Raw genomic sequence first — 24,333 nt, 5'->3', positions numbered from 1 at the left:
CTTCCTGGTGCTGGAAGAAGGTGGGGTGGCTAGGCCTGTGATGGCCCCTACCTTCCTGGGGCAGTGTGCCAGCCCTCCCAGCAGAGCCAGTGAGTCTGGAGCCTTCCTGCACAGGAACCCACTGCTCCCTGTGCTGCAGCTGGGGCTAGCCCTCCATGGACGCCTCTTGCACACCTACATGTGCCTTTCAGAGGGCTGATCCCATTTCCATAAAATCTGGGTTCTCTAGTTAATCCTTCTTCTGAACAGTAATTTCCCCTGAGGCTGCTGTCAGTTTGATGTGGATTTCTTTAGTTTTTTTAAATAGAATTATAGGGTCAGCACTAGTTACAAACTTCAGCATGTGGACAGATCTATTTTAGATAGAGGAGAGGATTAAAGGGAAAAAAAAAGCAGATTTAATTAAGTTGCTAATATTTAAAGAAAATTGATGAACTTGGGCTTTGTGAGTTGGAGCAAACAGAGTGTGCCTTTATTATGGGCTAGTTTTTATTTGATTTTCTTTATTTTCCAGCCCCAGAGTAGCTTTTTATTTGTGTATTTGTGCTTTATGTTTAATTGCTTTTAATAAGGAATGTGCACTTCTGTTCACATTTAATTTTTATTTAATTATTAGTGAGTAATAATGGCTTCACAGAATTTCTGGCTGTAGCCTTTTAGGATAAGGAAACTACTTTCCTGTTTAACAGACTGAACAGATCAGCCCTTTGCACACTTTTGGATGGCCCGGGCTATACTGGATGCTCTTGTCCTTGGATAGTGAAGCTGAGGTGCTGGTGGGGATTCCCTCTGCTCTTGGGATGCAGCACGCCCAGTGGCCCCAGAGCTGGAGAGAGTGCAAGAGAAGGTGCAGTGGGGCCCCAGGGCCAACCAGCTTCCCTTGCTGTTGGTGCCCAGTGGCACTGGGGGTCCCCAAGCCTCTGCACTGTAACGGCAAGGCTGGGAGGGAGAGAGCACCCCTGGGACCTGGCATCTCCCCTCAGATGTCTGTAGTCTGTTATCTGGCCCTCCCCCATTAGTTGTTGTTTAGTCAAGCAGCACAGATTTAGCTCTTTTAATCTTCCCTTGTAAATCAATCTCTATAGCCCCCTGAGCACAGGCTCCATTTTTCTTCCTAGCATTCCAGTTTGCAGGGCTGCTGGTGTCTGCCCTGAGTAGTCAGCAGTGAGCAAATATGGAAAGACAATGTGCTGAAAGCTCAGTGTGGTTCTGGGAAGAGGTGCTGGCTGGTTTATCTCTGGCATAGTTATTAATCACAAGCCTGGTGTTCAGGAGAAAAATACAGGTTTCTGTTACCTGCACTGTACAGCCCGGGTATACCTTTTTCTTTCTGAGAGGGTTGATCTCTAGCAGGGTAGTACTGAACATTAGCGAGAGGATTATAAAGTGGAGGTCACAGCAAGGTCTCCCATAGGGAGGGCTAGGGCAGGATGGCCAGGGTAGCATGCTCCTGCAGACTGTCCGTGCCAGCCATGCTCCTGGAAGTGCTGCCTGAGCAGGTCCCAGAGCATTGCTGGGCTCAGAACCCCACTTGCTAGCTGGGTGAAGGTTTTATTCCCAGGGAAGCCTTGGGAGGTGTTTCAACATGGGTGGTAATATGCAAATACTGTGTAAAACACATTGAATTGTCTAACAGGTGGGTCCTTTGCTCATGAAATAAAAATATATAAACTGTATCTAAAAAGACATATAATGGAGGCACCATAAAAAAGAGGCAGCTCTGGTATAAATTCTTTCTGGTAGAGCTGCATGTCTGAAAGGTGGATTATAGAACTGCAGTTTGGAAGATTGAATGGCCCATAAATATTTTCATATTTCATTAGCTGATTAATGGATAGCTTTTTTCTTTTTCCTTTTTTTTTTTTTGGGGGGGGGGTAGGGGAACACAGGGTGCATATAGGAAACATGACTGCTGATTCTAAGCAGAAACTGTAGGAAGCAAATAAAAGCTGTTGATGAAGCCTTTCCAGGGACCTGTCCTCTTATGGATTGTCCCAATTAATGCCCATGCTGCTCTCTGTCAAGATGCATTCTCCCTGTCCAGTTACTGTTAATAGATTTCTCATAAGTGACTGGATTGTAAGAACCCCATAACTCAGTTTACTGCCACCAATAAAATTATCTCCGGATGTCTGGCCTGGATTCCAGTCAGCTCCTGGTCCACGGGGAGCTGCTCTTTACCCTTGCTTTTCCTAATTTCAAATGTCTTAATTAGAAAATGAAGCAGGAATTGACTACAAAAGTGTCTTCTCCAGGGTCTGCTTTCCCTCCTGAACAAAGCCCTGGGTATGTGAGGCAGCTCTGGGTGGGTTGTGAGGGATGTGAACCCCCACTACTTTGTTAGGTGTGCAGTGAGTGCCTGAGCTCTCGGGCAGGGACACTTGCCATCACTGGCTGTCCAATCATGGCTGTGACTGTGGCTGGGCAATGATGAGCTGTGGGTGGAGGGTGGGGGAGATGAGACATGCTGGTGGTGAGCTGCCTTTGCACCCCAGTCAGCTGTGCAGCTTGGGAGAAGTGATCCTGCACTGCCAGGGTCCCAGGTCCTTGCCCACAGGACAGCCTTTTTTCTGGAGCCCTGTTAAGTTGTTGTTCATTTTTCCAGCTTTCTCCTGACCCCATGGTGGTGGGCTTTGTCCCTTGGTTTGTGATGTGGGTGGTTACTGGCAGGATTTGTGATCTGCCAAGCATATAGTGCCATAGGCAGGACTGAAGCTGTAGTTTATTGGGCTTTCCTCCGTGTACAGGCATTGTGTGGTGCTGTGGTGCTGCTTTCCAACAGTAGCAGAGGGAGCAGATGGGCATCATGCAGGGACCATGGGCACCGGGAGCTCCACACCCATGTGGTCTCAGCCATGGGGGCACGAGCGTGGCCCCAGCCTGCTCCCACCCTCTTCCTCTTTCCCTGGCAGATCCACTCAGACTCGGATGAGGGGGACGGCTCCATCAAGTACACAATCTCCGGGGAGGGCGCAGGGACTATCTTCCTCATCGATGAGATCACAGGTGACATCCATGCCACCGAGCGTCTGGACCGGGAGCAGAAAACTTTCTACACGCTGCGAGCTCAGGCCCGTGACCGGCAGACAGACCAGCTGCTTGAGCCAGAGTCAGAGTTTATCATCAAGGTGCAGGACATCAACGACAGTGAGCCACGCTTCCTGGAGGGGCCCTACATCGGCAGCGTGGCCGAGCTATCCCCTGTCGGTAGGTCTGGGTGGGAGGGCTGGGAAGCCTGCGCCTCTCTCCTGTCAAACCTTGATCCTGCTGTACCCCACAAAACTGCCTGCAAATCTCAGGGATTCCAGCTGAGGCCAGAGCTAGGGAGACAAAAGAGAAAAATAAATAAGATGGCTTAAGGAAAACAAGTGAATAAATCCTGCGAGCTGATTGCCAGCCTGTGGCTGAGTGCTCAGTCTCAGCCCGGAGCTCTGCCCTGGCAGCTCACAGCCATGCCAGCTGCCTGCCCTGCATTTGCTACCCTGGCTTTGCACAGCCCCCTCGCTCCCAGACACTGAGGGGATGGACCAAGCCCTTGCATCCTGATGAGCTCACAGCTGCCTGTGGTTCAGATTAGCCTCTGTGGTTTTCTTCCTCTCTGACAGTGCCCCAGCCCCTGCTCAGGCAATCCTCTGTGTGCTGCTTTGCTGCTCCAAAGCTCAGTGGCTGCCCAGCCATCCATCCCCTTGCATGCTCCTGTGCAGCACCGCCGTGGCCTTCACTGGCTCACTGCCTTCCCCCAAGAGGCCAGGCAGCTCATGTCCCTTGTGGCAGAAGTGTGGCTTCCCTGCTGATCTGCCTGTCTCCAGGCCAGCAGGTGTCTTTTAAATGCACTAGTGATCAGCCTCACTGAAGTGCTGAGGGCTGGGGTGTGTGCCACCAGGCTGCCTGACTCCTCCCACAGGGGTAGCAGTGGGGGACAGTGACCCTGTGCTCACCTGAGGGTCAGGAGGGGCACAGGGAGGTGGTGCATGAGCTGCAGTGTTGCTGTCCTTGCTCCCTGTGCTGTCCTGATGGCCCTTGTTACTGTGCTGCTGAGCACAACTCAAGTCCAGGGAGAGTGGCTGGCTTGCTGCACTGCCCAGTGTCACCATGCCCCATCCGTGATGGGCTGTCTGTTATCCCCCATCAACCACCCAGAGCATGGAGGTGACTGCATGTGCAGGCAGGGAACTATAAATCACTGCTCTCCAAAGGCTGCATCAAGGTAGGAGACTGACTTCTGCAAAAGACTGGCTGACATCAAAGATAAGGCAGGTCCCCAGAACTGTCAGCAAGGGAGAGGGTGACAGTGCCATGTTGGCAGCAAGGTCTGGGAGAGTGGGGCTGGGCAGGACAGGCTCTGCTGTGCCTCTGTGGGAAGGTCTGCCTGAGGGACATCCTGGAACAGGGTGCAGAAGGTGGTGCTCAGGTCTGTGCTGCCCTAGGACACAGCTCTGGCTCTCCATGGTTGATGTGCAGCATGTTGTGAGGCTGGAACGTGGCTAGCAGCAGGTACAGAGGTGTAGGAACTGCCCACAGTAGAGGAGCTGCTACTGCCTGGATTTCTGTTGATGAGTGGAGAACAAGCTCTCCTGAGGCATCCCGAGCTCTCCTTCCTCTTCCAATTACCTGCACAAATCCTTTCCTGAGTCAGAGACTGACCCCTTGAACTACAGCCGTGTGCTCTGGAGAAGTAAAAGGCAGCATGTGGGCAGCAAAGCAGGAGGCATCCTGTTCCCAAAGGAAGAAAAAATTAATCTATTTTGCTTTAACAGCAATTTAAAAAGGAAGGAATTCTCAACTCTGAGCATTAGACAAGGAACCCAATTCTTTGAAAATCACTAACAATTATGGAGCTGCCTGATCAGACTGATGTGAACAAGACTTATCAAAGGAGACAGTTTCTATGCAAAATTGGAGAGAGAGGAGAAAGAAGCATGGTTTCACAACATGAAAGGAAGCGATTCCTGCAAATTAAAACTCTCAGAACTTAAAAGTAAAGAGGAGTGCTGTGAACAGCGTGGGATGTGCTTCCAAGCTGCATGCTCAGAGAGGGGTGCTGGAGCCAAGGGCTTACCAGGCTGTTGGCTGTCTGCATATGGCAACCTTGGAGTTTTCCATCACCTGTCCATAAGGGCTCCTCTCCAGCATCATGGCCCTGGAGAGGACTAGCTGACCCAGCTAACAGGACCCAGCTAACAGGACAGGGAGAGCTTCACAAGCACCTTTAAGCTTTGCCACTACATGGTCCCTTTTCTGGGGAAGGGGATGAGATGTGGCCACCTCAGGACCAGGTTTACTCCAGCTTGGAGCATGTTTGGAGGGAGCTGTTAACTCCCTCTCTGCTGTTCTGACAGCCTTTGCTCTATGGCCCAGCCTGAAAAGGGAGAGTGACCCCCTTCCTCTCATTCTCCTATCTCACCAGACCTCGCTGAGGTTTGTGTTTGGGGCTACCCAAGTGGGTGTTTTTTCTTCTCACTCCTGGCAGCTACCAGTTGTAGCTCCCCATTCCCTGCCACAAGCAGTCCCAGCCCACAGAGGAGGGTACCTTCCTGGGCATAAAGAGAAATAAAACAAATAAAGTCAGATCCACTCTGTGACAGCCGAGCATATCCAAAGGCCATTATTTGCATAATGAAGGAGTACTAATTGGGAGGGAAAGTCATTTAATTTCGTCAGTGTCTAAGAGGGAATAATAAATGCCGAGAACTGCACAAACTCTCATAAAGTATATCTAGGAGTGTTGTGCAATACAACCTGCAGACTAGCTACAGGACCAGCCTGTCTGCAGGATGGGACCCGTGCTGCAGACCCTGTTGCAGCCCCACTGCTGTTTTGTAACCTCAAGAAGAAAATTGTGGGCTATGAGCTTGCAGGCTGCTCTGGCAGCTGAGGCTCAGCCTCCATGTGAGATACCCCAGTAGTTAGCTGATCACTACAAAATGTCTGAGTTGAGCAAAGTCTAGTACTAAAGGAAGAGACCTGGAGCAGCCAGAAGATAGGATTGAGACCCAGCCAACTGTCTGGGAACTGCAGGAGCTTCACCTGTGTAACAGAAGATGTTAAAATTGGCCGGTCTGGTCTCCCTTCCTCAGCTTCCTGGAGTATGCTTAACATCTGTCTGTTGCACACAGGAGTAAGCCCATATCCATCACGCTGTTCTTCCTGCAGGGTAATTGTGCTGTTGGCACAGAGTGGGTGTTGCAACCCTGGCTTCTGGGCTGTTTGTGGAGCATGTAGAGCCTTGGGTGAGGAATGTGCTTAGGAAATGTGCATCTTTTCCATCAAACACCACTCCTCCCTTGGTGCATTTGCTCTCCTTACTTCTCTGTTTAGCATCAAGTCCAGATTAGAGATGATTTGGCTGTACAGACAAACTTGAGGTCAAGCCCTGACTCTAGTCAAGCTGGCTGAATGCAGAAGTGATTATTGTGAAGGGAAATTGTTAATCTCCACACTAGAAGCAGAGACAAATACTTTGTTTAACATGCAGCCAGAACACTTGCAAGCAGTCTGATTTGGTTTTTTTCCTCCTTGACCAGTGTTTAAAAACACTTGTGTGCATCTGGAAGCTGCTGTGTAGCAAGGAGCTGGGGCTGGCCTTGCCTATTGGTACTCAGGGATACTCATTCCTTGCTCTCCATTATTGTACTCTTGGTCATGATGCAAGCTCTGAGCCCTTAGCCCTGCAGATCTGAGCACCTGCTATATCCTCTCTGCATCCAGTCTGCATGTGCCTAAGCCTCTCAGGGGACATGTGCCCCCTTAATTTAGTGTTCTGGTTTGCTCCCCAAGACACCATATTTACCTGCTTGGTACCAGGGGCTGGCGTGCCTTCTGCAAATTGGTTTTCCCTGTCAAGATATCCTAAAGCATGTTTCTGTTACTTATATAGTTGAGGAATTACACCACAGCCAGGTTAGCTCCTTGGGCTTGTCCTGCAAGGCATGAGGACTCTGCAGCTGATCTCCTCTGGGTTGGATTTTGGCTTTTCTACCAAGTCAGGAATGTTCATGAGATTGGAAAGGACTCAGTTCTGCTTGTGTAATTTTTTAAGCTCCTCTGGTTTATTTTCTTCCCTCATGTTCTGCCTGCTTGTTTCTGGGGCTATCAGCCACTGCACATGTTGTGGCAAGACAAAAGCTGTAAATTTGCATTGTTCATAAAATCTCAGCTGCCCACAGCCACCAGGTTCCTGAGATGGAAGTACTGCACTTTGGGCAACAGTCCAGGTCCTGTGGCTTTGCGTGACAGAGCACTCCTTCCTCTCAGGGTCCTTTCTGTCACATGTTGCCCTGGACCTCTGCATAGAAGGGTACAGTAGGCATGGGCAGAGTTGTCCTTTGGGCTCAGCCTGGGCTTCTGTCCTCCAGGGAAGTGACAGACAAGTCCTGCTGGCTGCTTGTGGATTCAGTGTTTGGGTCTCTATACTCTTGGATGTGTTTGGAGTTTGCCTGTTAATGCTTATTTTTGCTAAACATGTCAGGAGTGAGTGGCATAGCAAGTAGTCTGGAGCCATTATTGTTCAGGTGAGTGACCACCTCCCGGGACAGCTGAAACCAGGCCCCCAGAGGCTCTGAGTCCTGTCAGGAAGGGCGTGATGGATGCTGGATGGTGAATCTGTGCTAGGATTCCAAAAGTGCTCTGCAGAGCCCCATGGGTCCAAGCCAGGAGCTGGGGGTTGAGCTACTGTGCCAGGCCCATTCCCAAGGACCCAGGGGGCTGGTGGCTGTGCTTGTGGTCATGACAGGAAGGGCCTTGTGGAGAAACAGCCCCCTGATCCCTCCAGCTCCCAGGGTACTGTGGGTGCTGGTCCTGGCAGCTTCTCTCTGTGCTCCCTGCTGGGCACAGCAGAGAGGGGATTAACCTCCTTGCAGAGTCAAGGGCTGGCTGACATCCATGGCAGGTCTTCAGTATGGCTCCAGCTGCAGAACAGGGGCAGCCTGGGGACAGCAGGGCCTGGGGAGCTGGAGGGTGGCTGGTGGCCAGGGCCACCTCCATGTCCCTGTCCCCATCCTGTGGGGACCAGGGCAGCTGGGTGTTCTGTGGCCCCAGTGCTGCTGTAGGGGAGGATTGCCCTGGAAGAGAGGGTCTTGGCCCCACTTGCCTCTGGAGGGAAACAGTTTGTTTGATCTGTTGTGCCAGATTGCAGAGACTAAGGGATAGACTCTGCCTTGTCAATTTTTATGTAAATTTGTTGGTTTCCTCTGGTTCTGTGGGGTGAGCTGACTAGGGGAGGAATAGAGGTCTTTATCTCATTTTACATGTCTAATTACCTCTGGATATGAGTTCAGGTTTCCTGGTTATGGGAGGTGGATTATACTGTACATGATGGATGCTTAGACTTTATTTGTTGCATCTTTTATGGCTAAGGCACATGCCAGAAAACTAAATAAAAGCCATACATGCTGTACTTGCTGTGGGCAATGCTATACTGGGAGAGCAGGGACTAATATCAGAGCTGGGGTGGGAGCCAGTGCTCTGTGGGAAAGAGGTATCAGGTTAAACTAGAACTGCAGGCTTTTGCTCCTCAGATTGAAAGAGAGGGAGCAGAGGTGGAAAAGGTTGAAGTGGCTGTGAATAGAGGATGCTGGAAAGTTGGACTCTTAGACTCCTGATATCCTATAGGTGACCTCGAGCAGGCTGCATTGCATCTTCATGAACTAGAAGTCAATGTGACTGGTGACAGTGCTTGACCTGAGTTTGGTGCTAGAGGTGGAACTGAGTAGCCTGTCCTCACAGGTCTTTGGTCACACTGTTTCCTTTCTCAGAGGTTTCTGTAGGTAGGGTTAGGCTTTCCCTCCTTCCTCCCCTCTGTTGTCTTTGTAGATCTCAGCCTCTTTGCTCCTGGTCCCCATTCTCATGTCCTAAGTCCTTCTTTTGTCAAATTGAACATGATGTCAAATTTAAAGCCATCACAAGGGACAGTTGGAGTGAAGCACCCAGTTTAATGAGGCAGCATTGAAAATCAATAACTTAATTGCAGGCATTTGATGGACTTCTATCCAATTTATAGTCCTCTTGCCCTGATATGTGTAGAGCATGAGGATGTGGTGCTGTGTGTCTGGCTCTGGGCAAGCAAAAAGCCTTTCCTCTCCCATGGCTGTCATCCCTTTACAGGTCTGTCTGCTGCAGAGATGTGGTGCTGCAGTATGGATCAGGCTGTGGCTGGGAGGTCCCTCTCTGGGCTTAAGGTGACTGTTGCTCAGTGTGAAAGGAGCAGCAGTGGTGATGAAATCTCATCCAGCTCCTTCCCAGATGGTCCAGCAGAAATCCCCTGGTCCTGTGTAGATAGCAGCCCTGAAACAGCCCAAGGTCCAGTCCCTCCTTGCGCTCTGTAGGACTGAAGGAGCATTGCAGCAGTGTCTGGCAGTGCAGGCTCTCAGGTCTTCCAGGGAAAGCAGTCCTGTGTTTGCACCCAGCTGTTCTTGTTTCCATCAGCGTGTGTAAGTGATGATCAGTGTTGGGCCCTGGCCCTGAGTTTTCTATTGCTTTCTTGCCTCCTTCCTCACTTGTTTTCCTCCTTGTCTCTGCTGCAGGCACCTCAGTGATGCAGGTGATGGCATCTGATGCTGATGACCCCACGTATGGGAGCAGTGCTCGAGTAGTCTACAGCGTGCTGGAGGGCGAGCAGCACTTTACTGTGGACAGTAAAACAGGTGAACAACAGCTGGGCCGGGAAACCCCCTATAGGAGTGTCAGGAGACCAAACTGTGGCCACTCATCCTGCATCTGTTGGATGCACAGCTGTGTGCCAGCAGCTGGCAGCTCCCTGCTGGCTTTTGATGCTGGGGCGTGGCTGGGTGTTGGAGAGGAAGCTTAGCAGCCCTGCTGACTGCTGCCCAGCTCCATGCACTGCCTGCAGCTCTGGAGTAAGGTCCATTGCTGTCAGCACAGAGCTTTCCTGCACCGGCCATAGCCCCTCAGTGTGCTTTGTGCCCTGAGCACAAATGCATCCGCAGGCACATAAAATCTCAATGTGAAAGGTTTAAGTACTACCTGGGGGGCCTTACCAAAGGCTGCATTATCACCGGGGCTTTGATTAAGGGTAACACTTCAAATTAAGAATTGGTTTATAAATGTTCTATTAATATTTAATGAAAGAGCAGTAGAAGCTCCTCCATTCCTTAATAACTTATAATAGAGCCTGTTGTAAAATGCCTCTGTAATAAATCCCTAGCAGATGATGCTCTGACATACTGGTTAGAGTAGACTGTAACCAGGAGATGTTGGGGTATATATTCTCCTTGCCTCCGAGGAGCGTGACTCTCATTACCCTTAATGGGAGCCTTGCAAGCTTTTTAAGGAGAGAAGACACTCAAATGCTAATAAGAGGTATTTAAAGCATGAAGCATGCAGTAAAGTACCCACAGTATAATGAAGAATTGTCAAAGGACACACAGGCTGGGTAGCTGAAGCTCTTGTTGGACAGCAAAGTGCCCCCCCCACCACCACATACCCTATTGCTGCAGCACAGTGACACAGGCTGAGATCAACCCCTCGACTGCAGTGCCAAGACTCTGCCAGACTGATCTGCGTCTGTGTTGTAAGGCTGTTTTTATGTAAGTGACAGTGAAATTTGGATCAGAGGCTCTGGTGTAAGGAGAGTGTAAAGAAGGTATGAGTGCCTGGGTCTCTGCCTCTGTGTGGAACCACCTCTTTAAAACCAGTCTGGTGTATTTGGCTAAGCCAGGCACAGCCCTGGTGTCACTGGAGGAAAGCTCAAATTTGGGTAGCTTGTGAGCACAACTGACAGAAGACCTGAGATATACAATGGAGATACCATTGTCTGGACAGTGGCTGGTGTGCTGTGGAGAGTGTGCAAGAACAAACTTGGGGCTGCACCCACTGCAAGGGGTGCAAGGGCCCAGGAGCTACTACACCCAGGCTTTCTTCTCTCCCAGATTTTCTTTGTTTTACTGGGATGGGGGAGGTGACAGGTGAACAATGGGATAAACACTGAAAATTCAGGTGCCTATGAGATATCAAGTTAATCTGAAATTAGCTTTTGTGTGAGTGGAAGCCTGACTGCTACAATGAAGAGGAACCACTGGGAGCAAAATGCACAAGCCAGGACGTGCAGAGGCTCAGCTTCCTGCACACAACATTAATACTCTGTATTGAAGGCATAAACTAAAATGTGCCCTGTGGGACTGTGGTGAGAATTAAGTCACCTCTGGGGAATCCAAGCTTCTTGATTCCTTGACTTTTTGCATCTTAATTCTCAAAGCTGGTTGTTTCATACACTGCTGAGGTTGATTAACTGTTCTGCTGCTTGTGATTCATAAAAGCAAAATTGCTGACAGTCTGCAGAACTGTACCCGGCCCCTCTTGAGCATGTCTGTTTCCAGAACATCTGGACCACTAAAGCAGATAGTAGGGCTGACTCTTTGGTGAGGTCTGAGCTTCAAATAGCCCTTTCATAGCTGCCTCCACTGGGTCTCCTGGATTGCAGTAGAGCAGCTCTGCCACTGGCCCCTGATGATGATGTCTGTCCTGAGCTGCCCCTGGCCTCATGTCTGCGTGAGCCACATGTCCCTTTGTCAGTGCTGGCCCACACAGACCTGCTGCTGGGGAGGCAGGTGCAGGACTGGCAGTGCCAATACTGGCCAGAAGCCAGCACAATCCACCCAGGCAAATCCCATCCTGCTCCCACTCTGGACTTGAATAGGTTTTTAGTTCTCTATGTGGGAATCCTGGCCTGACTGTCCTGACTGGCCAGGCTTCTGCCCTGAGCATAAGATTTAATTATCAACTGCAGCAGCATAACTCCCAGAGCCACCATTGTTATTAATGGTCATAAAAAGAGCCATAAAAACCTGACATGTTACATTCTTTATAAATATTATGGTGATGACAAACAATTTGTTTTGCTTCTTCCTCTGCCTTTTTGTGCAGGTCTGTACCTGTGCTGCCTTGCACAACGCCCAAGCGACAGCCTCCTTCCAGCATGGGTTTCTCTTCTTTCCTTGCCTTTTCAACCAGCTCTTCTCACACTGTTGGTCCTTCATAGGTTTAGAAGTACAAGTGGTGTTTGCACACTTGAGTACAGGATGTGAATCATCTTTAAGTTGCATCTAAAATGGATGTTACTAGCTGTAATATTCATCTGGGATTTCAGATTCCATGGACCTTTAAAGGCTGACCCAAACCATCTGCATGCCATGCTCTGCCAAGCCGTACCACTCAATAAGCCCTGAATTTCCACAATGTCTCAGATCTCTTCTTTTAGGGGACAAGAAACTAAATGGCCCCACTGGAACAGTGGGAGCTACCAACATGCATTTCCTGATGTTCACAGAGCTGTGGGGATAATTCCAGTTTCCACAGTACTGAGTGATGGCAAAGAAGCAGCATATGAGCTTTTCTTTCTCTCAGTCTCTTTCCAGTCACTACTTCTTGTGCTTGAGAACAAAGTTTCAGATACTGGAAACTGCCCATGGATTTGTGTGGTTACCCCCAAGTCAGGTCCCAAGCCTGCTCTGCATGTGGTTGAATGGCTTTTTTGGTGTATTGAGTGGGAGCTTTGTATATACATAATCTGGAGGTATGATTCACAGTGTCCCCTAGGCTCCCTGCAGGCATTAGTCAGGCTTTGTGCTGCTTCCTCATTTGTTCTGGGTTAGCAGACTGAGTGCAGCTGATCCTGCTCTTGGTAACAGGTGAGATGCATGGCACTGTTTGTGGCTTGCCCCATTGCTGCTGGGGGGAGGCTGTACTTCTACAGCTGTCAGCTCATCTATGCTTTGCTGTTTCTGCTGGCAAACAGCCACTTCTGCCATCAGTGATGGGCACTGAGCTCTGGGTGGGTGTGCTGCACCCCGCAGAGAGGGCCCCGTCCCCATGGGGCTAGGTTCCTATTGTAGCTCTGGAAGCCTGTCTTCACAAAGATCCTCCTAATTTACATTTTTCTGATGCTGGATCAGTGCAGAGTTTTTGTGATTCCTGGTGCATTTGCCTGAGAGGAGACAGCAGTGTACATATTAATTTGCAGGACAAATTTTCTTGTTGCTTTATGTCTCCCTATGCTCTCTGTACCTCTGCAGATTATTCACCTTTATAGTGGCAAAGCTTTCCTTTGACAGGCAGCTGTGCCTGCCAGCTCATGTCTGCTGTGTGCCATTTGCAACGTCCTTTCTAATCTCTGGCAGCATGGCTGGGGGCTCGCTGCAGTCCTTGCCCACAGCTCTGGGAGGAAACATGGAAAATACTTGACACCTAGAAGGGGGGACACAACCTGATGACTTGGTTCCAGCAGTGCTGTTCATCACTTTGCAGGAATATTGCCCTGCTACAGAACAATCTAGTTGGTAGGTGGCCAGTCTGGGCTGAGGTAGAGATATATTTGCTTAAAACTGACCAAGCTCCTGAGAGCAGTGAATCTGTTTTATCTAGGCTCTTCTCAGGCATGAACAGTTTAAAAGACACAAATAGCAGGAAGATAAAAAACTTGTCACCGTGAAGGTGGCATTTCATCCTTGGAGATGCTCAAAAGCTGACTGGCTGTGGCTCTGATAATCTCACCTGCCTTTGAAGACTGCTAGCTTTGAATTGTAGTTGGACCAAGGATCTCCTGAGGACTTGCTCTTGTACATTACTCCCTGAGGTTCTGGCTTTGTAGTCTGTGGCAGGGAGTGTGTTGCTCCCGCCTGCCCTCAGCTGGAGGGTGCCTTGTCCTGAGGGTCTCCAAGTATGTGGAACATCTGAGCTAGAAACAGAGCTGAGAACAGAGCAAAGCTGTAATGATGGGATTTCCTGGAAGGCAGTTACCTGTTGAATGCTTTATCCTGCTTTGTTTTTATCACCCAAAGAGTGTCTGCTCTTTGAGCAGATTTGATGGTATTTATGTGATGCCGCAAGTGTCCCCTTGCCTGGTAATTACACTGATTAATCTGGATCATGCTGGGAAAGCCACATGTGCCTTGTACCAGAGGGTATGCCACCATGTGGATGTATTATTCAACTATAACAGATGCTGACAAGAACTAGGGAGGATGAGTCTAAGCTGGAGGTTGTTCTGCTTTGTTAGCAGTGTCTGAGAAGGACAAAGTTTGGCAGTTTTTCTATCTGAAAAATAAGAAGTAAATTAATGGGAGATGATAGCAAAGACTTTTCCATGTCCTGTGCACATCAGTGGAGGTCCTTGCCCCATCTGTCCCTGTGCTCTGAGAAGAGGTATGCCACCATCACTTGCTGCTGCTTTTGCAGGGTCCCTGGGTTTTTGGAGCAGAGGCTTTACTGACTCTGGAAGATGGGACCATGCAAGTTGTGTTTGTGGCAGCACTCATAGTGCCATATCAAGGAACTGGTGTGGATTATGTTTAGAGACCCAGATTTGTTCAAGGACACTCAGCAAATGTTAAGTGATGCCTCAGTCTAAAAGAAAACCAGCCTAATGCTTGAGGGGTAGCCTGGTACAGCCTGTGCAACTTCAGGAGGAACCGCTTTTCCAGTGACAAACCTGCTGGGGCTCTGGGAGCTGCTCATCTGTATCCCCACTTTTCTGGGACAAACAGCACATGTCTTGTCAGGAAGGTGGGGTTTGCTCAACAGTTTGCACTCACGTCAAAGACAAGTATTTTCTCTGCCTCATGCCAGTAAAAGAATCAGATCTGTCTGGGACCATTTTTCTGCCCTGCTTTGCACATGACAAGTGGCCTGGACTTGCTCTCTCCTGGGACGGGTGACCTTGGAGGTGTTCTGGGAAGTGTCTGAGCACTTTTCTCCCATTTGGCATAGCGTATTATGAGCTATATCATTACGAGCAGCTCAGTTAAGTCATTACAGCCTTGTTGAATGCATGAGATTTTTCCCTCTCATCCCAATTCATCACTATTTGTGTTGACATGAATCATTTTCATTATAAAATGCTTCAGACCCCATTAATTAACAGAATTGCTTAAATTTCAATGAAGATAGCGCTTGCCCAGAAATAGCAGTTTTGTATTCATAGTGGGGTTGCAGGAGAGGCCCTGCAAGCATGATGGGCTGGTTCCAGTCTACAGTGCTGGGGTGCGTGCAAGGCCAATCCTGCCCATGCTCAGGCAGAGGTTGCAGTTCTGGCTGGGAGGCTCAGCCAGGGGCAGCCCCCTCCAGCATCTTCCCAAAACCAGGCAGGATTACTGGTGAAACGAAGCAAAGAATGGATTTTGCAGTTCACAGTAGGAGAAGGTAAAGCTAATAGTTAAATAGAAAATAAGGGGACAATCATAGACACAGAAAACAATGTTGGGAGTGTTAGGAAACTGAGCTTGAGGGGATTTGAAGCTTATTCCTAGTTGTTCTGAGGTGCTGCTGGTATAGTAGGACTGAAAATGTGCCACTAATGGTCTTGGTATCCTGTGTCTGCACTCATGTGCCCCTGGTACGATCTCAGGACAGGACTAATTCTTTCAATTCTCAAAATACTCCTCTGCTTTATTTCCTTGTAAATTAAATACTCCAGGGTGACAGAGGAAATAACTTCTGCCATTCAGAGGATTTTCTGTGTCTTACTGCTGTTTGTTTCTTGTTCTACATTCCTTTACATTTTTAGTCCTGGTCACTTCCCCAAGCTCAGGCTCCTGGTTACCCTGCAGGGAGGTGTAAAACCAGGTGTTGTCTGTTACTCCTGCAGCAAAAAGTGTCCAACAAAACCTGGGCTTGCTGGGTTAGGAGGAGTACCACCAACAGTGGAGGGAGGTGACCCACTCCTCCTACACAGCACTGTCAAGATGGTCAGTGCTGTGTCTGGTTCTGGGCTGCCAAATGTGAGAGCAACAAAATGGAGTGAGTGTAAGGGAAGGGCTTTGAAGATTGGTGTAGCATCTGCTGTATGTGGAGAGGCTGGGAGATCTGGCTGCATGGAGCTGGGGTTTGGACGAGGCAATCTCCCAGCAGCCCCTTCCAGCCTCATCCTGTCTATGCCTCTGCTGTGCTCATGCTGTCCTGCCTGTTCCAGGTGTGATTCGGACAGCCGTGGCTGACCTGGACCGTGAGACACAGGACCGGTATGAGGTGGTGATCCGTGCGACGGACATGGCGGGACAGCTGGGTGGCCTCTCTGGTCCACCACAAGTCACCATTGTTGTCACTGATGTCAATGACAACCCACCACGCTTCCCACAGAGTAAGTCCTGCCAGCAGTGGGGGGTGAGCACTGGCTCTTCGTCCTCCTCTTGGCCCTGGTGGGTGGTGGGACAGAAGCTCTGCTCCCTGCACATCCTGGCACATCTGCAGGGTGAGCCAGCCCTCATGGTCCAGGGAGCTTTGCAAAGAGCTGTAGCAGGCTGGAGTGACTTCAAAGGCAGAAGCAGTGACCCTAGGACCTTTTTTTCCTCCAGAGATGTATCAATTCAGCATTGTTGAAACTGCTCCTGTGGGCACCGCCATTGGGAGGGTGAAGGCAGAGGACTCTGACGTCGGGGAGAACACAGACATGACATACCAGGTGAAGGATGAGGAAGGGGTGGAGATGTTCAAAGTCACCACAGACAGCAATACCCAAGAGGCTATCATCATGGTACAGAAGGTGAGAGATGAGGAAAGCTGGCTAGGTAGAGAGGGCATGGATCTCCAGGAGGGCTCTTTGCTTTGGGGACTCCTGCTGCCACATTTGAGTTGAAATCAGTGCTCCTCTGAGCACTGCTCTAGCCATAGCAGTTGCATTTCTCTGCCTGCAGGTGCAGGGAGAGGTCTGCCTCTGTTCTGCCTGGATGGCAATATGCAGCCCTGCATCTAGGAGGAGAGGCTGAGAAGGAGCCCAGCTCCAGGGCCTTCTGGAGCCTACCTGGTGCACAGGGCTGCAGGGATGAGTGCTTACGGCTGTATTGATGGCACCTGTTAGGGAGAAATATGCCCACCTAATTTCTGTAACTGACAACAGCACTTTGACTGTATCTGCTTTTGGTGGCAAAAACAATCAAACACTTGATGCAGGCAAGGAAGAATAATTGTTCACCAAGGCCACTGCATTCAGCTTGTCTCCCCTGTAGAAATAACAGGCAGGGTGATAATGACCAAGCCTGGTCACCTGCAGCATACACCATGTTCTCTTCCAGTGAATTGTGGCTGCCTACAGCCTGGGGGGTCCTTGGGGAGTGGGGGAGTGGAATGGAGGATTCCTCTTCCTCCACCCTCTCAGTGTGGGCGCTGCTGGTGGGAGGGCAGACCATGGGCATGAGAGCTCCCAGCCCCCCCATGGAGGTGCAGCCTGGGGAGCAGGTGGCTTTAGTGCTGCCCTGATATCTCCAGTGAGGGGAAGGGGCAGTGGGGGATTCCTAAAGCTGGGTACGGCTAACCCTCTCCTGTTGTCCCAGCCTCTTGACTACGAGTCGAAAAAAGTGCACACTGTTGTGGTGGAAGCCCTCAACAAGTTTGGTGGACCCACGGTTTATGGACCTGGGCACCTTTCGGGACCAGACCATTGTGCGAGTCTCAGTGATGGATGTTGATGAGCCCCCTGAGTTCCGGCCCCTGTCCAACCTGATGGAGGTCCAGGAGGATGCGCATGTTGGCTCTCTCGTGGGAGTAGTCACTGCCCTTGACCCTGACACAGCGAACCATCCTGTCCGGTAAAAGGCAGCTGCCCAAACCTTGCATCATCTTCCTTCTAACAATGGGTGTGGGTCACCCTGCAAGGGACACATGGCCCAAGGGGCTTGTGGCTGAGGCTGGGGCAGAGGGAAGGTGATGGCAGAGGGAAGCAGCACAGGTGAAGATGTCAAGTGCTGCATGTGTGGCCAAGTGCAATGAGTGTGTCCTGTGGGGCAGTAGCTGGACAGGTGAGTGACAGCCCGTGCACAAGCAACGAGTGAGCAAAGCAGCCATCTCTCAAGGTGATGCTTCACTGGGCAAGTGGGTGTGTTTGTGAATGGTAAGGGAGTGTTGGGAAGGTGGCTGGTGATGTTTGCATGCCCTTGCTGCTGACAGTGAGGCATCTGCAGTGGGTGCCTGAGGACAGGCCAGATGAGTGACCAGAAACAACGGGGAGGGCAGCGATGAAGGTTGAATAATGAGGTTGAGGCTTGGGAGTGCAGAGCCACAAGCTTGGCTCTGTGTGTATGTGTGTCCATGTGTGTGTGCACAGGGATCAGAGATCAAAGGAATTTATATTTGGGCAAGGGCCGTAATCCAGGGCAGCAGCTTATCTGCACAGGACATTTCCTACTTCGATTTAATTTGCGGCTAAAGAGATTGTTACCTTGTTAAATTGTTACTACCTAAGGCACAAAGCAGCCCTCTGGCTCTGCCAACTGGGCCCGAGTCATGAGCAGTTTAGTTGGAAAAGCTGATGTTCAGGAAAACATCCTCAATGTGTGGAAAATTTCCCCTGAAGCATGTGTTCTTGTGCCAGGTGACAGCAGGGCTGCAGGGGACCTGCTGCTCACTTTAAATGACAGTAGTGGCTTTGTATTTGAAAGCTCTGCAGGGAGCGCTGTCCGAGGTTAGCAATAAACTGGGAACGGCAGCAGGGACAGGGACATGGAATGGAGGAGGACATGACCAGGGAGGGCTTAGTTACAGTACTGATTCATTTGATGATGTCCCTGCGGTAGCTGCTTGGGCTGCTCTATGGTGGTGTAGCCATGGGGAATGACCTGATTTTGAGGTGGAGTGAGGGGTATCGCCAGATCTTCCTGGAAAAGAAAGATTGAAAATGTTAAGAGCATACACATGGAAAGCTGCCATCTACAGATGCCTGGGAGCTAGCAGAGAGTACTGTGTCACAGAGCTGGATGCCTGGAAGTTGTCTTTGGGGTGAATGTGAATGAAATCAGCTTTGGCATGCCAGGAACTTAGAACCAGGTATGTGAGTCTTGCTCCACTTGCACTAGTTGTGCTGTTGTTGGACATGTTCTCCAAGCACCTCTGCTTACTTAGTCATGTGGCTACTCTCTCCATTCAGGCTATGCATCTCATTTTCCTGTGTGGCCTACCTTGAGCACATGACTGTCAGTTTGCACTCTTCAGGTGTGTACAGTCTTCCTACACATCTCTGTGTGTGTACATGTTGCATGTGCTTTTCTCTTGACTGTTTCTACCAGTGCTACAGAACATACATTTTATTTTCTGATCTGTAATTGTAGGAAAAGGACCTTGGGGACAGAACTATTCTTATTCTCTCTTTTTTTTTTTTTTTTCTTGTTCTTGTTCTGATTCCCTGTTGAGCTCGTTTTGTTTGCAGACAGAACAAAAGAAAGCAGAGGAGGGAGGTTTTCTGCTACTGTTCAGAAAGTGATGTAGACCTGGAGCAGAGAGAAGCAGATTCAAGTACTCAGCAGGAGCAGGAGGGTTGGAGCCCAAACTTTGCTATGCAAGTGCCTCTCTTTTAGTTAGCCTAGTGCCAGACAAGGCAATGCCTCATGCTCAGACATGAGGACCCAGCCAAAAGGACTCCCAGGCATCTGCTGCAGCTTGGGAATTGCAATATGTTTCTCCTTGTCAGGTTGATGCATTCAAATATGTGTTCTCCCTCCAGCTACCCCCAGGCGGGTAGCTCATCCTGCATCATCCATGCTCCCTTGTGGTATTTCGTCTCTTATCTGTCCATCTCTTCACTCCCCTCTGCTCTTGCAGTACTGTCATGAGCAGTGGCAGCTCTGTCCTCATGCAGTGCTCCCTTGGGGAGCTTTCTCTGCCTCTTCAACATGTACCAAGGAGACACACAGGTCACACCCATGTGACACCAATGCATGAGGAAGGTGCTGTTGGATATCTCCTTCTTTCCTGTCCTCTGGGTAGCCAGGTAATTTAATAATATAATTTTCCATGTAGGCAGCTGTTTGCAGCTTCAAAGTGGTGCTCAAATATTAATGCAAGCATCGTGCAGCACCCTGCCAGGATGTGACACTCACCCATCAGTGGGAGACACAAGTCACCTCACATTTCAAGTATGCTTCTCCAAAGTACAGTCACAAGAAGCCAGCACTTGTACTTCCCCTCTGATACATTAGAGAGGAACTGGTCCTGACAGCATGACCAGTGTTTGATCCTCAGCTCCTTTAAGTTGATATGAACCTTTTCAAGTTGATGTAGTTCAGTGGATCCCTTTAATTTCCTGATCCTCATCTGCTAGAGGTGGGAGCCAAGACAGGGCTGTTTCTGCAGTAGCTGCTGGACTCTGGTCTGTGTGTTAGCTCTGCCCTGTACAGAGGAGAGCCACAACCTTCTGTCATGATGAGATGCACTCTTTCCTTGAGGCAGGAAAGAACAAGGGTTGCCAGAAACAGCAGAGCGAAAATCAGCTCTGTCAGTGGTCCCTGGTCCTGATGACACCAGGCTGTCAATAACGAGTTTTGGGAAGTATTTTTAGCCAGTTAGGAAGGGAGTTGCCCTTGGCTCATCCTCAGGCCAGCACAAGAAGGGCTGTGCAGCTCCAGCTGCTCCATCCACCTTGAAGCAGCTGCTGGAGGCACATTCCAGCCTGGTGCTCCCCAGCCCTCCTGGTGATCTGCTTGTTCCACAGGGATTTGGCCACTTGGTGTGAGAACAAATCTCTTCCAGACAAGATGGGCTGGGGTGCAAAGTGACCTATTACAGAGACATGAGGGTTGAAGGAGTGTCTCAACTCCCCTGTTCTTGTGAAGTGTACCCAAGACACTGCCAACTGCATGGGGATGTGGAGGCCCTGGCAGTCCCTTGCATGGACCAGGACAGTAAAGGCACGAAATGCCTTTCCAAAGGCCTGGTGCTTTTTTTTTATTCCATCCTAGTTTGTTGCCTAAGAAAAGCTGGAACCAGTCTTTGTCTGGAAGAATTTAGCTTCCAGTTGGCTTTCTGGGTTCATTTCCTGAGCATAGTTCTCAGCTGAGCCATTGTATGAGGTAATACAGCAATAGACTGTCTGTATACGTGAGGCTGTTTGTATGGGAGCCTTTTGTTTTCTCTCTGCAGTGGGAGCCTGTGCTCTGATTGTGTGCTCTCCAGGCTTTATCAGCACTGGGAAGATGTTGCTTGGGATTTAAGGTTCTTAGAGATATTCTTGTTTGGCATTCACCAAATCCAGAGACATGTGTTGGGCATGGGACATTTTGTAGACTCCAGCAGCACAGCAGGAACTACAACATGCTTCACCACAAAAAGGAGAGAATGAAAAAAACCACAATAAAAAGCTTTTCACATGGTGTTTGAGAAGCTCCCTATTAACAAAACACATGGCATAAAATGTGCTCCTTGTTGCATTCAGGGGGAAAAGTGAAGCAAACTGCTTGAGAAATGCATTCACAAGAAAGATGAGCAACAAGAAAGCTGTCTAAATTAAACAGTCACTTGTAACATTCAAGCCAGCAGTCAGTGCCTGCAGGAAGAGAGGAAAATGGATTACAAGGGCTGCATCCCAATCAGAGCTGGGGACTGCAGTTCCATATACAGAGCACCAGCCAGCTTTAGAAGGAATGAACATATGTCCACCCTCCAAGTATCTGGAGGGCCCAGAGATTAATTGCTGCCCCTTCCCAGGTGAAAAGTAGCATCTGACTCCAGTGAGACAGGTCAATATGAAGCTGGACTACTAGAGGTGGAGAGGCTTGTGATGGTCAGCATAGCCTTTGGCTGGTAAAGATTTTATTGCACAAAATGATGTAAGCTGAGCACAGCAGAAAGCTGCTTGTTTTGGCTGCTGAAGCATGGGGCCAGCCACCAGCTCCTGGAGGGGGAGCTCTGTCCTTATGTAGTGCAATGTAGAGCAGAATGAGCCACAGCTCTGAGTGGGTCATGGCTGTGGCTTTGGGGGGGTGGATGGACAATCCTGTGCCCTCTCAGTTCCCAATTCCATGCCAACCCTGTGCTCCAGAGCCTCCACAGCACTTTGCACAGATGGAGAGCTACAGACCCACCTGGAATGGCTACCTCCAAAAGCACAGTGTGGAGAAGCAGGCTCAGCCCTGCTTTCCTGGCAAATGCAGACAGCACTCAGAGCTGTCTTCTTCCCCTGATGCAGTGTTGAGAAGGTGGCAGCTCTATATTGCAGTGGTGACAAAAGGATCAGATTTCTCCTTTAGTCTGTGCCCTGCCATAGAGTATGGACAGTCAGTCCTTAGTATATAATAGGAAAATTGCAGTGTAGAACCTTAAGAGCAAAACAATTAGAAGCATAAGAAGAGGTTACCAGTGGCATAAAGCAGAGTGCTGCCCTACCAGCCTCAAGCCCTCTGGCCATGCAGGCGAATAGTATTGGATGTTTCCAGGCTTGGTGATGTCCCCTATCACTAACTGAGTTTTCTGCATAGCTGTTTCCTGCAGACATCTTTCTTAATGCACCAGTGACATGAGTGTGAACAAAACAGGCATGTGCTTACCCGAGGAGCAAGAAAGGCATATGGAGAGTGAAGTATCATCTTGAACTCTGTATTCAAAAGTAGAATGGAAGAACAGGATGCATCTCAGGTCAGGTGATGTGGGAGAGCAATGCATGCAGTTATTCAAATGCATCAATTGTGCTATTGGAAAGATACTGGGTGCTGTCACCCCAGTTTCCGTTCCTTCTTCCAGCATAACATTGGACTGATGTGTACAAGTCAGAATGGCCAAACCTCTCCCTTCCCTTTGTGGTGACTGAGCACAGAGTAGATGTGAGGCTGCAGAATGTGCCAACACAGTCTTGCTTTGTTTCCAGCTGGGAGTGTGGGAAGAAAATGCAGGATGGCTGGGAAATCCCTGGCAGTTGGTTCAGAGATGTCTTGGCTTGTACCTGTCTCTGTGTGGCAGATCCCCATTGCCAGGAGGCAATGCAAGGAGGGGGGAAGAAGCCAGCCACATAGGTGCAGAACAAGCTAGGGTGTGCAGGTGCAACTGATTCCCTGACTGAAAGGGAGAGAGCTAAGGATCATCATCTGGTGCTGTGTAACACTTTACACAGTATAAATGCCTTTGTACATGCCTCCATCAGAGACAGAGCTGCCCGGCTGTGTACATGCGATCCCCTCAGGAGGCACTCTCATCCCCAGGGCATGGGACAGAAAGGCGTAGAGGGTATCCTGTGCAGAGTGGTCATCCAGGTGGTGAACTGGTGCTCCTTGGCTGCAACCCACTGGGATGACGTACCCACAGACCACAGCTGGACTATGCCAGGAGAGATGCAAGCAATTGGGGAAAGCCTCCCTGCAGTACATGGAACACCTCCACTGTCCAGAATGTGCTTCTAGCCTAGAGCCTGTCCTTTCAGTACTGTCTCATCAGTTTTCCAGCATGCTTTATCCCTACATTTATCTTCCTTCTGTTGTTGGACATGTGACTGAAAGCTTTAATTTATTCACAGCCCTCCTTTCAGTAATTTTTCCTTTGTACTCTTTGCTGTCTTGGATTATTTAATTCTGTAAAGCACTCTGGGATGCAGTGTGTATGAAAGATCCCGACCACAATAACATCATGCTGTATTGTTTGTGATTTGCTGGCCTGCTGGGTGTCTGATTGCAGTGGTGGTGTTTGTGTTTAGGCTATGCTGGAGGGCCTCAGCTGGATTGGGCTTCCCTTCCAGCCCCTGCCTCAAAGGAGTGCAGAACTAATTGTGCCCTGATTTAATGTTAATTGGCCTTATTCTGTGTGTAACGTGTGTAATGGCTAGAAATGCAGGACATGCCACTGGGACTGATAGTGTGGTCTCATGGTGTCACAGCTAAGGCACACGCTGACCTAGGGTGTCTGTCCCTCCTGAGCTCCTTGCCCTTTGGGAAGAGGTGAGGTGGGCTCCTCAAGCAGTGGTGCCCTTCTTCTGTTTGAGTTGCTTTATTTCCTGAAGCTTTAGCTCAGAACTTTCCAGACTCATGAGTGGAATACGATCCATAATTTCTGTATCTCTCTGTCCTGAGCATAAGGTTCTTTCTCATCAGAGTGAGTTTTCCCTTGTCACAGTCTGTGCTTAATTCCACTTTATGCACCAAAAGCTGCACTTCGTTTTCATTTGAAGGCTCCGGGCTTGCAGCCTTGTAGAACTATGGCCTCCATGTACTGTGCTGTAGCAGTGAAAAAGCGGGAGCAATGGGCCTGTGGAGTTAGATCCCTGTACTCTGGGGGGCCGATGGCTTGGCACGTCCAGTTGTTCAGAGTTTCCCCTTTTGCTTGGTCTCAGGTACGCCATCGACCGCAGCACAGATACAGAGAGGATCTTTGACATCGATGCCAGCACAGGTGCCATTGTGACAGGAAAGGTCCTGGACCGGGAAACAGCAGGGTGGCACAACATCACTGTCCTGGCCATGGAAGAAGGTAAGATGGAGGCGTGTTTTGTGGGGCAGAGGTGGAAATATGGGTGCATTCACTGCAGGGGTGGCCAGGATGCAACTGTTAATTAACACTGAAGTGGGGGGAAAAAAAAAAAAATCAGCAGCACTGAGTCTGACATCTCCCTAGACAATCTAAAAATAGTCTTCCTGA

General features: G+C 49.6%; 1 protein-coding gene across 1 annotated transcript in view; it reads left to right on the top strand.

Annotated features, from left to right (window-relative positions):
- CDH22 (cadherin 22) overlaps positions 1–24,333 on the top strand; it is a 43,279-nt gene that overhangs the window by 2,710 nt on the left and 16,236 nt on the right. Inside the window, 7 exon segments of the mRNA XM_008497897.2 lie at positions 2,913–3,207; positions 9,522–9,641; positions 15,923–16,090; positions 16,305–16,492; positions 17,280–17,339; positions 17,341–17,534; positions 24,029–24,165. Of these exon segments, the coding sequence (XP_008496119.2) occupies positions 2,913–3,207; positions 9,522–9,641; positions 15,923–16,090; positions 16,305–16,492; positions 17,280–17,339; positions 17,341–17,534; positions 24,029–24,165 (1,162 nt within the window).

The sequence above is a fragment of the Calypte anna genome, chromosome 20, assembly GCF_003957555.1.
Source record: "Calypte anna isolate BGI_N300 chromosome 20, bCalAnn1_v1.p, whole genome shotgun sequence".
Taxonomy (NCBI): domain Eukaryota; kingdom Metazoa; phylum Chordata; class Aves; order Apodiformes; family Trochilidae; genus Calypte; species Calypte anna.
Note: the sequence above shows the minus strand (reverse complement) of the source record. Positions and strands in the feature narration are given on the sequence as shown.